The 14198-nt window shown below is 44.4% G+C and overlaps 1 protein-coding gene across 2 annotated transcripts in view; it reads left to right on the forward strand.

The window, feature by feature from the left end:
- LOC123515690 (nephrin-like) overlaps window positions 1-13972 on the forward strand; it is a 124585-nt gene extending 110613 nt beyond the window's left edge. Inside the window, exons 10-16 of one of the 2 annotated variants that reach the window (XM_045274515.1) lie at window positions 234-393; window positions 8992-9285; window positions 10736-10914; window positions 11302-11434; window positions 11694-12115; window positions 12518-12661; window positions 12948-13972. In XM_045274515.1, coding sequence (XP_045130450.1) covers window positions 234-393; window positions 8992-9285; window positions 10736-10914; window positions 11302-11434; window positions 11694-12115; window positions 12518-12661; window positions 12948-13277 — 1662 coding nt within the window. In that variant the 3' untranslated portion in view covers window positions 13278-13972. Of the gene's footprint in view, window positions 1-233; window positions 394-8991; window positions 9286-10735; window positions 10915-11301; window positions 11435-11693; window positions 12116-12517; window positions 12662-12930 lie in introns of both variants that reach the window. The other variant, XM_045274516.1, reaches the window with a different exon arrangement.
- Window positions 13973-14198: the final 226 nt, after the last annotated feature.

The following is a 14198-nucleotide window of genomic DNA, read 5'->3' on the forward strand; positions in this document are numbered from 1 at the left end:
AGTTCTCATCTCTACCATTTTTTCTCATTCATCCTTTTACATCCTTTCATCCTTCCGTTCTCTTACCTCTCCTTCTCTTCCTTTTCACTCCTTCCCTTTGCTACATCCTTTCCATTCCCTAAGCAAGTCTCTTATCCTAACCCTCCCTTCCTTTCTCTACCTTTCTCCTACCAGCAAACCATCCCATTTCTAGAGCAGCAGTAACCCCAAGCACTTCTCTTCTCCCCCGGCAGAACGTGGCGCTACATCACGAAATAGAGGTGGGTGTTATCATAAGCAACATGAGCCTCGTGCTGCAGGGCGTGAGGAGGGAGCAGGCTGGGCGCTACTCCTGTCACGCCCATAATGAAGTGGGGGACGCTGGCTCGCCCCCCCTCCGACTCGACGTGAAGTGTGAGTACGTGGCTATTGAGAGACTGAGAGACTGAGAGACTGAAAGAGAGGGTGAGTGAGGGATGTACTGTTTGTGCGATATTGTAACCTAGGTTCGTATTAAAAAACGTTTTGTTCTCTCACAACGACTATTTTCCAAGGTCATACAGATGATTAGCGGGGTTTTCAAGAGTGTTCCTCCAGTTGATATTGTAGAAATCTTGTCACTGCCTCTAGAACACTAAAAATATCTTAAAAACTCGTGTAAACTTAAAATTGCAACGTTTTGCTTCCTCACTATGACTATTTTCCAAGGTCACAGAGATGATTTGCCGAGTTTTCATAAGTGTTCCTCCAGTTGATGTTAATAACCTTGTCACTCTGCCTCTAGAACCGTAAAAACACCTTAAAAACTCGTGTAAACTTAAATAAAGCCTTTTGAAATAGTGGAGGTGAAGCTCAGAAGGGTTTGTGATTACGAGCCCTAGTGTAAAAAAGGTATAATGAAGGAAAGAAAACGGAAAACCTGGTGACAACATAGAAAAACGTAGAAAAGTGTTAATTCTAAAGTAAAAACGACTCACACACACACGAACACACACACACACACACACACACACACACACACACACACACACACACACACACACACACACACACACATACACACAACTCTCCATTTCACACCTTCGATCATTGGAAAATATGAAAGTTAATATGCAAGTAAATTTCTTCCAGGATTCTGAAGTGATTACTGCAATCGAAAACCTCTCACACCAGGAGGGAGAGGGACGGGACGGGAAGAGACTGGACGGGACTGGACGGGTCGAGAAGGGACTGGACGGGAAGGAACTGGAGGGAATGGGAAGAAAAGGGAAAAGTAGAAAATAGGAGACTGAGAGAAACAAGAAGAGAGAAGAGAAGGGAAAGAAGGTTAAAAGTATTGTAAAGAAGGATAAACACAAGTGAAGTTAATACAAAAAATATAAGAAAAATAGAGGGAAGGAAAGAATGAAGCGAGTGATGGGAGAAAAATGGGAAACAGGAAAAAGAATGAACTAAACACCTTTCCACTTGATATAAAAATGGAGATGGACAGAAAGAGGGAAAGATACAAAGAGGAAAAGAGGAGGAACATTTGAGGGAAAGGGTGAGGATGAAAAGAAGGGGACAGAGAGAGAGAGAGAGAGAGAGAGAGAGAGAGAGAGAGAGAGAGAGAGAGGAAGGGGAGAGTAAACGAGAAAGGGAAGGGGTGAGGGAGAGGAATATAAGGAAGAAATAGAAACAAGAGACAAAGCACCATACCATTTCTCCCTTTGCTCTCCCCTTTTGCCTTTCTCTGATAACACTCCCTCTCTCTCTCTCTCTCTCTCTCTCTCTCTCTCTCTGGGCCATGGACGAATAGACAAAAATATGCGTATGAGAAGCTTTGCATAAAATAAAGAGATAAAATTAACCATCACTCTCTCTCTCTCTCTCTCTCTCTCTCTCTCTCTCTCTCTCTCTCTCTCTCTCTCTCTCTAACTGGACCCATAGAAATTTACAGCGGGAAAATTTTAGCACATCCATGTAATAATTGTTAGTAGCGAGTTTAGTGGAGAGAGAGAGAGAGAGAGAGAGAGAGAGAGAGAGAGAGAGAGAGAGAGAGAGAGAGAGAGAGAGAGAGAGAGAGGTGGAAAACTGAATGCTACTGTACAATGTAACTTTTTTTATTTCTATTTTTATCACCTTACACCAGATTTTCTTTAATATCTAACTGTTGTACTCTCTCTCTCTCTCTCTCTCTCTCTCTCTCTCTCTCTCTCTCTCTCTCTCTCTCTCTCTCTCTCTCTCTCTCTCTCTCTCTCTCTCTCTCTCTCTGCACCTTACCCATCACTGAGATACAAAGAAGGGAAGGGAAATGGGAGGAAAAGAAGGAAAAGATGGGAAGGGAAAGGAAAGGAAGGAGAAAGAGGAAAGGAAACAAAAGATGGAAAAAAAAACGGGAGGAGGATAAAATGGAAGACAAGTGGAGGAATGGAAGGAAACTAAAAAAAAAAGAAGAAAAATAATGACTGAGGAAATACGGAAGAAATAAATGGAAGTAAATAAACGAAAGACGAAAAAAGGGTAAAAAAAAAAAAATCCCAAAACAAACAAAAATGAGGAGAGAGAGAAATAAGGAAGAGGAAGAGAGAAAGGAAAGCAAGAAGAGCTCGAGGAGGGAGAGAAGGAAACAAAAAATATGCAAAAAAAAATAAACAGCAAAACTACTGGAAACAAAATGAATAAATTTGAGGAGAAAGAAAACAAAGAAGGAAAGACGCAGAGAAGTAAAAGCAAGAAGAAGAACAGGATCAAGAAAAGAACAAAGAACAAGAATAAAAGAAGGAGGAGGAGGAGGAGGAGGAGGAGGAAGAAGAAGAAGAGAATAGCAACAAGGAGAAAAAATGGAAGAGAGGGAGAGAGGAGGGAAGTGAAGATTGAGAGGAACACGAGGAGAGGATGAGAGAGAAAAAGAGAAGTAGAAAATAAAGCAGAAGAAGAGGAAGCACAAGTGGGAAGGGAGAAGTGAAGAGGAGACAAGGAGGAGAGGAGGAGGAGTGAAGTTAGAGAGGGAAGAAGAAAGGAGAAGAGAGAGAAGGAAGAAGGAAGCTTTGGAGGTGGATGTGGAAGAGCAGAGGAAGGAAGGAAGGAAGGAAGAGGAAAAAAAGCGTAAAAGAGTGAGGACCACTTCGAACAGGAGGTAAAAAGAAGAACTGAAGAGACAAGGAGAGGAAGAAGAGAAAACTGGAGTAAAGAGAGAGGGAAGGAAAAAGGGCGGAGGAGGAGGAGGAGGAGGAGGAGGAGGAGGAGGAGGAGGAGGAGGAGGAGGAGGAGGAGGAGGAGGAGGAGGAGGAGGAGGAGGAGGAGGAGGAGGAGGAGGACTGTTTTGGACACCTGACGTCTCACGCAAGCAGAAACGAATAAGAGAAAAAAAGAAAGAAAGAAAAGATAGGAAAGTAAATAGATACAGAGAGAGAGAGAGAGAGAGAGAGAGAGAGAGAGAGAGAGAGAGAGAGAGAGAGAGAGAGAGAGAGAGAGAGAGAGAGAGAGAGAGAGAGAGAGAGAGAGAGTGATAAACATACATAAACAGACAAACAGACAGATAAAAATGATGTAAATGGAGAAATAGACAAACAAGATTATTAAAACAACATCAATTCATAACCATCTAAAAAAAACAGGCAGACAGACAGACAGACAGACAAACAAATGAACAATACAGACAGATGGCAATATTATTAAACATGGTGCAAATTAAAAGCAGAAAAAAAGAGCAACCATAGCACGGCACAGCGACATGAAAGGGAGCAACAATACGGAGGCATCAATAACATTCTGTATAATAATGTATAGAACGGCCGGCTGCCAGAACGACCCGGCGCTTCCATGTGTGTGTGTGTGTGTGTGTGTGTGTGTGTGAGTGAAAGCAAAGCCATACACGGGAATACGAAGCAATAATTGTGGTAGTGTTAACTGGAATAGTGAATCATGAACTAACTAACTATCTTTGCATGCACCGCCGCTTCGAAAATCACAGCAGCGTTAAGCCAAATAGTGCATCGTCAACTCACTCACTATCTACCACGCTCGCGACTCCTCTTGCGAAATCACGACCCGGGTTTCAAGAAGTTTAAATAAATAATGATGATGGTAATAATAATGGTAATATGTTCATTATGTGCAGTTCCCCAGAGTGATAATTAACATAAGACTTATTCTGTATACGTTTGCAGGATTTTTCTAGACAGGTTCTCTCTTCCTCCACGTGAAGGCGCCCCAAATAGCGAATGTCAGGTCTAGAAATTAAACGGAAACTGATATAGAGACTAATGAATTGTTTTATACTAATTCTTTTTAAATGTAAAGCAACAACTGGGGATGTAATGAAAAGAAACATTTGCAAAAGAGTTATTCGCTGTCTGAAACATTTAGAGCGTGATGAATAAATGAAAACTGAGAATGAATGACAACAAGAACTGTGGAGAGGAGAGGTGGGAAGAGATACAAAACAAAACTTTTTTTCTAAAACAACTAAACCCTTCAGTACAGGGACACACTTTTACCACGAGTTTTGGGATTAATTAGACCATTTTATTGACATTAGGAAGGGTCTATGGAGGTCAGAAGATTATTAATGGCCACAATCTTCACTATCTTAACCCTACAAAATTTTCCGAAGCTGTATAAAATCACCAAATAGTAACCAGAATGAATATGGAAATTCGTGATAGTACTGAAGGGGTTAATAACACTAGAAAAATAACTAATAATACGAGAACCTTAGTGCAAGAAGCCAACAGAACTACACAAGGCAGCCTCTCAACATCATTACCACTTCCAGCATCCATACAAGAGGAATCCAAACCGCACTTCCTGTTCCCTCATGCAGTTGCGATAGAAACCAAACAAGATTTATTCATAGCTATGGGAACGTTGCCACAGTAACCGACAGACTTCAACCCGGGCATTGAAATGAAGCTATGCAAAGATCACGGCGTCTCGATGGAAGAAAACAGGTTGTCCTCGTTGAAAATAAGGCTTCATTAAGTTGAAAAGCGAACTCTTATGAAAATATGAAGACTTATTACATGATGAGGACTTTAAACATGGCGGGAAAATATTATAGTTCTGTTTATCTTTCTTTTGATCTTTTTTTTTTTAATTGCTAGTCTGTTTTTTAAGGGAAGGCTTGTTATATACGACATGGATGAGGAAATGAACACGTAATGACATTTCAGGACAGAATTCCGAGATTTTAAACACGAGAAAAGAAATCATATTTGTCTCTTTTTGTGTTACTTTTATTTACTTTCAAGTGTATTTTTTTCTCTCAGACTGTCGACATGTTTTGTTTTTTCTTTAACTAAGACGGGAAAACTGGCAAAGGGTAACTGAAAAATACGAAAAAAAAGGCCCACTCAGTCGCCAGTTCCCTTACAGATCCGAAAGGGTTAACCAAAAGAGAAGGAGTAACGTGTTTCCTCTCTCTCTCTCTCTCTCTCTCTCTCTCTCTCTCTCTCTCTCTCTCTCTCTCTCTCATACGAAAGGAAACAAAACCCAAGCCTTATTTGCCATTCAGCAGGCACACGCTTCATATTCCGTGATGAATGCATGAGAACATTGACCTGCACTATGGTTAGGAGAATGCACAGACAAAATTAGCCTGAGTTTTGTGTGTGGTGGGATGTGAGGAGAGGGAAGACAACCACCATCACCACTTCCTTTCTCCGTCTCTCATTACAGGTTGTTGTTTTTCTCTTGCTTTTTTTTTTTTCTTTGTGTTATTATAATGTTACGTGACAGATAAATCAGCCGTCACATGCATTCTGATTATACTCTCTCTCTCTCTCTCTCTCTCTCTCTCTCTCTCTCTCTCTCTCTCTCTCTCTCTCTCTCTCTCTCTCTCTGTTCAGTATTTTTTCTTTTTCTCAGTCTTTTTATGGTAGATTATAAACTAATTTGTTAACAACCTTACCTCTTCCACACATATCATTTGCTGTTTACTTTTTCTTACTTTTAATACTGCTACCGCACTACATGATATTCCTTGTAGTTTTTCCTTCTCATTCCTATTTAAAACGGACTATCAAATCATCACCAGGAGACTGTAAACATGCACATTTACTTCTCACGAGACTAGTCCTAATGGGATACACAGACGAGGAAACCCATTGTAAATTTACTCAGTCTCCCCTGGTTAGCAGAGAGGCGTAACTCGTTTTCTATTCCTGCTGTGGAGTGGAGTTGAGCATGCATGCCCCCTTCAGTGACACTTCCACCCGGGAAATCATGCACCCACAGTCAACAATTAACTATTAACATACCTTCCCCCTAGTGACCAGAAGTTCTCATGCGTAGCTTTTGTTTTCTCTTGATTCTCCTCACAATTTGATATTCTTTCCTATTTTCCTAAGTTTGTCATTTGTATCGTTCTTCACCCGATATTTCTAAATTCCTCTACCTGTTTTTTCTTAGTCTGCCGATCTCACCACAGTCTTCAGGAGGTTTAACTAATCTGTAATCTCTGAACTTTCATGTGTCATACTTTCCGAGCGTCCAAAGTTTCCGTTCATATCGTTCTGTACCCGATGTTACCGTACTGAAGCTCAAAGTGTTTCGTATAACGTCACTGTGTTTCATTACGCTTGCCTGCCCCTCCTCCTCGTCTCCCAGCAATGAGTGGTCGGCCAGTGTTACAGAAGCAATGTTCTTCTGTGTTTCTCTGGGGAAAGCATCTGCCACGTGCGGGGCTTGACAACCTTTAACCAACGAGTTCCCTTTGGATCTTGTACACGATAACAATTTCACGAATCCAGATCCCTCAGATGTCATAGTGTTGCTTTCTGTGAGAGAGAAATCTTTCAGAACGACAAGTATATCGATGTATCAATCTCTCCCGCCGTCCTTCTGTTACAGAGAAGTTCACGAATGGAGATGTTGTTAATAAAGTCATATCAATGCAAATGTGTTTTCGTGCCAAAGCGGAGTACAGATATTTCAATGAGTGCGTTACATTATTCTGCTTAATCTTATACTGTTCGTGAGAGCCTATTTACGTCTTCTCCTTCCGTGATGAGTGTTGTACAATGACCCAAACGCTTCAAACAAAATAGCATTATTATTCAAACGGCTCAAACTAAAAATAACAATATCACTCACACACTTCACACAAAGAGCAACAGTTTTCAACACCTCACCAACCAGCGAATACCCATCACATCACCACCTCATGATATTCATCGCGAGGCTAACCTTATATTTCAATGCATAAATTTATATCCAACTTAAAGACACGAAATTCAATGGACTCCTAATACTATACTCTCACTACTTAGGCAACTGTAATGCTCATTTACCTTACAGTCACATCCTGAACCTCAAAATTACCACGGTGATTTGACTTATTCATATACCTGTTCATTTGTACATCTACCTTCCTGCATGCCTACATAGCAATTCTCTCTCTCTCTCTCTCTCTCTCTCTCTCTCTCTCTCTCTCTCTCTCTCTCTCTCTCTCTCTCTCTCTCTGATTATTAAGCCTATCGATGCTTTATTATTACTTTTAATTGGGTTTGGTGGACGTTACTCAGGTTTTGATGGGTGTATTAATGATTCTAGTGATAAGTTAATAAGAATTCTGCATATCCATGTGAGACAAAATAACTAGTTAATAATTCATGAGGCAAAATAAGTAGTTAATAATTCATGTGGCATTTCAAAGCAGTTATGATTAAATTCTGAGGAAAGCAGTGTTTAAGACATATCTCCATCTCCCTCTCCCTCTCTCTCTCTCTCTCTCTCTCTCTCTCTCTCTCTCTCTCTCTGCACTCCCTTGAATATCTAACCAATCAATCAAGGACACACTGCTGGACTGCACTTCCATAACCAACAAAAAGGCAATTCATGGGGAACCTCACGAGCTGCACAACGCTCAGAGAATGTTCCCTGAGTGAAGGCAGCTGAATAATTTAACCACCTTTGCCTCGCTGTCAGAAGAGAAAATGTATTGCACTGCAGGCCAAATGAAGCAACGTGTTTTTCCTTCATTGTTTTCATGTCTATGGTTTGCACTCGTTTGGACGGCGCATGTACGAGTAAACAACTCTGGCAATAGGAAATCACTAGTCTCCATAACCTTTCGTAGTTTCAGTGTCTTAATTCTATGGTGGTTTATTAAGGTCATGGAAATATAAAGGCAGGATGTAGTGAGACTCAAGATGGTATTCTCTCAGCCACAGAAAGAGCAACGCACCACTGTAGTAACGTGTTTCGATGTCTTAATGGAAATATAAGGGCAGGATGTGCTGGGACTCAAGGCTCAAGGTGGCAATCTCTCAGCAGCAGAAAGAGCAACCCACCATTGCAGTAACGCAGAGGAAAATATATATTAGAATTATCAGTCGTGCTCTCATTTCTCCCTCACTGATAGGAAATTATTCTTGCTAAACTTCCATTAAAATCACAAAAAATACCATTAAAAAAAAACTCCAGTAAGTGCTAATAATGAGGTAACGTTTATATTTTTCATCCGAGAGATACGTTTGGGTTCATAATGTATTCATTCAGTTTACTCATGTAGATCACGATTTTAAGAAGACAAACAAAACCTTATAATTTTACTTGGAAACAACCAGCCAATATTTCAAACTTAGTAAGCTGAAGTTACTTTCATAATCCCTTCAGCAGTTTCCTGTTTTAAGTTGAGACAAGACGCTGGGAACTTTAAGAGTACTGACGTATATTTCTTCAGCCATCTTTTTTTATGCCTCCTGTGCTTCCTCTTAACATTTCGAGCACTGATACTATCTCTCTACCTAACCTACTCTTACCACCTCGAATGCCAGCAGAGTTCTTTATCTAGTTCCCTGTCTGTTGTACGGACTCTCTCTTACTAGCCTCGATGTTTATTTCTTCACATATCTCTATATCTGATCTACTTTCTCTTATCGCCTCGACTTCTCCATCTAGGTCTTTCTCTGGTGTACGTATTTTCTCTTAACCGCCTCGACGCTTATTTCTTCATGTGTCTCTATGTCTGATCTGCTTTCTCTTACCCCCTCTAACTCACTAACTTTATGTCTTTCCTCCGTGCAGACGCCCCAGTGTGTGCGCCGGGACAGGTAACTCGTTACGCCGTGAGCCGCAACGAGGACGCGGAGGTGACGTGCTCGGTGCAGGCCAACCCGCTGCAGGCCACCTTCCACTGGACCTTCAACAACACAGCGGACATGATTGACGTGCCTCAAGGCAGCTTCACCTCCTCCAGCAGCCACAGCGTCATCACCTACACGCCCATCGCCACCCTAGACTATGGCACGTTGCTCTGCTGGGCCTCCAACAACATCGGCAGCCAGCAGAAACCTTGTATCTTCCACATTGTGCCTGCCGGTGAGGAACGAGTGACCCGGAACACACACTAGCACACACCAGCACACACTAAATACGTGACGACGCTTCTGTAACCACTAAAACAACAGCGACAAGAACTACAACTTAGCCACACACACACACACACACACACACACACCCGGTAGCTCAGTTGTTAGAGCGCTGGCTTCACAAGCCAGAGGACCGGGGTTCGATTCCCCGGCCGGGTGGAGATATTTGGGTGTGTCTCCTTTCACGTGTAGCCCCTGTTCACCTAGCAGTGAGTAGGTACGGGATGTAAATCGAGGAGTTGTGATCTTGTCCCGGTGTGTGGTGTGTGCCTGGTCTCAGGCCTATCCAAAGGTCGGAAATAATGAGCTCTGAGCTCGCTCCGTAGGGTAACGTCTGGCTGTCTCGTCAGAGACTGCAGCAGATCAAACAGTGAACACACCACGACAAGGTATCTGGGAGTCTCTGCACACCAAACTATGACAAATATTTCAGCAATACGAAGCCTTGAGGGAGCAGCTAGTGTCTCCTTGCATTCTCTCTCTCTCTCTCTCTCTCTCTCTCTCTCTCTCTCTCTCTCTCTCTCTCTTCCCATCGCTAACAGCACAGCCGCGGGTTCCCTTGGCCTGTGATGGCGTGGGGCCGCAAGTGTGGGTCCGATACGTGTCTTTATGAGTACAACATAGAGTGGCTCCCTGACAGCATTATTTCCTGCCGCGGCGACCTCATATCAGTCGGTGGCGGAATAATCATAATGCAGAACCCGCCGTCGCTCCCCCAGCAAATGAGATGCAGCAATGGAACCACCCAGCCCCCCACTTCCTTCTCCACAAACTAATGGCATTTGTCCCGGCATTCACAAAGACGTTAGCCATAAATCATATAGGCGACAGTTAATTTTTTAAGCCCTCTTGGCACTTCTGTCACTTATGAATGGTAGGTAAAAGCAATATAATGAAGGTAATGTGTGTTATGAGTCATTAGATGCGGTACGGAGATCGATAGTAAAGTAATGCCATACACTGCCATGTTTAGCGTCGTTCTCAGTGTTGCAAACTGTAAACACATCAGAGGACTAGTGATCAAGATGCTGGATCACGATTAATAGCTATAGTCGATTAATGCGTTACTCTCACGACCGCTGCGTTAACGTCTTCAGTACCATGACACGTGTTCATATTCATTCTGCTTATTTACTATTTGGTGATTTTATACAGCTTCAGAACCTTATGTAGGGGATTAAAATAGTGAAGACTCTGGGCATTAATCATGCTCAAAATTCAAGGTAAAAATGAGTCCAAGGACTGAAGGGGTTAAAGTCGTTATCACGTATTGTATAGATCAGAAACCCCAAGATTGTGGAAACAAGCTAAACACAGTGGAAGAAAGCCCGACAACACTATTGACTATAACTGTGCCTTCGCCTGGTCTCTCACCACTCTTCTCTCGCTCCCTCCTGCAGGCAAACCCGAGCCGCCCCAAAACTGCACGGCGGGACAGCGAACTCGCACCTCCGTCAGAGTGCGCTGTACAGCCGGGGACAGCGGTGGTCTGCCACAACACTTCCTCCTTCAGGCCTCGTTGGAGGACGGAGGCACCCCCCACTCCTTCAACCTCACCTCCTCCAGCCCCACCTTCTATGTGAGTCACCGCCATGCCCGCCCACCCGTCTCCCCACCCGCCCTCTCCTCCACTCACTATCAATCTCATATTAAATTTCCTGGAGTAGAATAAGTGTTGCCAAAAGGAAAAAAAAATCTGCTCCAAGTTCACCTAAAAGTTAAAAGTTTTCGATACTCTATCACCTGATTTATAAACTTCCCCGTACTTTCTGCCATGAGTTATGTTTCGGGGCGATCACATCTTCATTTCTTAATTTACCTTGACATACGAGTTTGTTATTGTGAACCCCCTCTCTTTCCCCGTGACCTATATGCCCTCCCTCCCGCTCGTTACTCTTGACTGCCTTCACAAAGCACCAATAATTCACACCTGCCCTATATATCTGTGCCCGCGTCACGCCTACAGGTGGAGGGGCTGCGGTCTGGGGGTCGCTATCGCCTTACCGTCTCCGCTCACAACCAGAAAGGCTCCAGCAAACCCGTCCTCCTCACCCTGACGGGGTCACCGCGCTCCTCAGGCTCCTCCTTCCAGGCACGAGGTGAGTGTGTGTGTGTGTGTGTGTGTGTGTGTGTGTGTGTGTGTGTGTGTGTGTGTGTGTGTGTGTGTGTGTGTGTGTGTGTGTGTGTGTGTGTGAGGAAATGAATTACGTGGGCTGCAGTATATTAGTAGTGTAATAAACGTTGCAGGACTTGAATAAACGCTATGCATACATGAATTTCAACCTGAACATACTAGGCACGCAAATCTCTCCAGTGACACATGCCTCCTGAGACCCGCACTGTTCTTCCCTCCCACAGACGGCCCATCAGAGGCAGAGGTTCGTGATGGCAAGAACGGAGCGGGCGGCAACGGCAGTGGTAGCAGCGAGGGGGTCATCAGCGGCAATGGCAGTAACAGCAGCGGACGCAAGAAATACCTCGGTGTGTTATCCATGCCCTCCCTCATCCCCGCAGCTCTAGGCATTGGCGCTGGTCTCATCTTCATTATCATCGTCCTCATTCTGCTCATTACTTTCCGCACTCGCCGTCCCGGGCAGAGACGCCACTCCCGCCACGAGGACTCCCCGGGCAAGGATTCCGACGCCGGGGACACTGCCACCACCACACCCTCCACCGCCCCCGCGCATCACCACCACCACCACCAACTCCTCGCCGCTGCCGGGCACCACTCACCCACTGCCATCACCCATCACACCACATGCCTCGAAAGGGAGACCCAGGTGAGAGACGACCCTGTGAAACGCATTACTACCACTACTAAATATACTCACTAGAAAACTTGCAATTCTACACTCACAAGACACTTAGGCTCGTATTATTAAACACTTCTGTGATTCATTTCTGTTTCAAAAGGCTTTATTTTAATTTTCATGAGTATCTTTAAGTGTTTTTACGGTTCTAGAGGCAGAGTGACAATATTTCTATATTATTAACCGTAGAGACACTCTTGAAAACCCCGCGAATCATCTCTGTGGTCTTAGAAAATAATTGTGGTGAGACAGCAAAACGTTTCTGAATTCGGGCCTTATACTTCCACACTAATGCAGCTACAACACCCTCACCCCACTACACACACGAATACTCAGCCCACAACTAAGTTTTCTTCCTCCTCTGCCGCCCAGGTTGAGTCTGAAAGTGACGCCGAGCCAGACGTTATCCCGCTACAGGAAGGATGCCGACCCCCTGACCTGGAGCCCCCGCCCGCCACCCTCTTGCCGCCCAACCGCTACCAGTATGGACCCGTGCCCGCCCATAGCCCGCCCACGGTAAGGACCGGAGATCGCCTGTGTTTTTAAGACAAGTAGAAGTAGATTATGCCATCACCTGTGAGGCTAGATTTCCAGGCTGAGAGTGTGTGTGTGTGTGTGTGTGTGTGTGTGTGTGTGTGTGTGTGTGTGTGTGTGTGTGTGTGTGTGTGTGTGTGTGTGTGTGTGTGTGTGTGTGTGTGTGTGTGTGTGTGTGTGTGTGTGTGTTTCAGCATTCCTAAGACGAAATGGTTAGTTTTACTATTAGAAAGTTTTAACCTTCCCCCAAGACTCCTTCCCCCTCCAGGCAAGTCCCTGCAGCAGTCGGAGCGCCGCACCAACCTTAAGGGACCCCGCGTGCGCCCTTCACGTAGCCTACGACATCCCACCGTTGCCCTGCCCCCAGCCGTCCCAGCGCCCCACCACCCTGCCCCGACACCCGCCCAGACCCCCTGCCAAGGCAAGGCCCCCTGTAGTCCCAGCTGGTCCCGCCTTGCCCCTCTGCTCTGAGTTGGAGGATGGTCTTCCCCCGCCGCCGCTAGAGTACCAGAGCTCCAGAGAGGAGGAGGTTTTAGCAGGACAGAGCCAAGAAGCGCTCACGTCGCCGCAACACGCGAAACGAGAGAGTTCGGTATGATAAAGTGCCGCGGCTGTGTGTGTGTGTGTGTGTGTGCGTGTGCGTGCGTGCGTGCGTGCGTGTGTGTGTGTGTGTGTGTGTGTGTGTGTGTAAGGATGAATACAAGAAACACGGAAGCTATCAGAAACAAGCACCACTGTATGAAATATTCAGTACAAACTTTACAACACGTCAGACCACTTCTTTTATTTTATTATTTTTTTTCTGACAAACTCCTACAGAAATATCTACACGCAGGTGAACGTGCGCGCTGTACAAGCCACAAGTATGTAACCGGGAAACACATAAGCACGTTCGCATACAGAGATTGATCAAGCACAGCAGGAACAGGAAGAGACTTGTTTCAGAGTGAGAGAAAAGGAAGAAAAGACTGTAAGCAAATCTGACCGGTGATGTGTTTCTGAGCTACTGACGGGACACCAAGGGACGGGGCCAGAAGATAGGCACGGAACTGGACTGGAAACAAGGGAAAAATTAGCAGTAAAGTAAGACCCCCAGTTTGTGTGTGTGTGTGTGTGTGTGTGTGTGTGTGTGTGTGTGTGTGTGTGTGTGTGTGTGTGTGTGTGTGTGTGTGTGTGTGTGTGTGTGTGTGTGTGTGTGTGTGTGTGTGTGTGTGTGTGTGTGTGTGTGTGTGCGTGACGGACATGACCAAAATTTTACCTGTGATATAACACAAAATAAAGTAATTAAATGTGTAAAACCTACTGCATTATTATTTTCCCACGACTCTGAACTCCTGAGAAACGACCCACTATACTGCTACTACTACTACCAATACTACTACTACTACTACTACTACTACTACTACTACTACTACTACTACCACTCCTCCTCCTCCCACTACTACTACTACTACTACTACTACTACTACGTGAATAAAGTACAAGTTTAAACAGAAAGGCTGTCTAGGGCTGAAAAGGA

This window comes from Portunus trituberculatus, chromosome 39 (genome assembly GCF_017591435.1).
Source record: "Portunus trituberculatus isolate SZX2019 chromosome 39, ASM1759143v1, whole genome shotgun sequence".
NCBI classification, from domain to species: Eukaryota; Metazoa; Arthropoda; class Malacostraca; order Decapoda; family Portunidae; genus Portunus; species Portunus trituberculatus.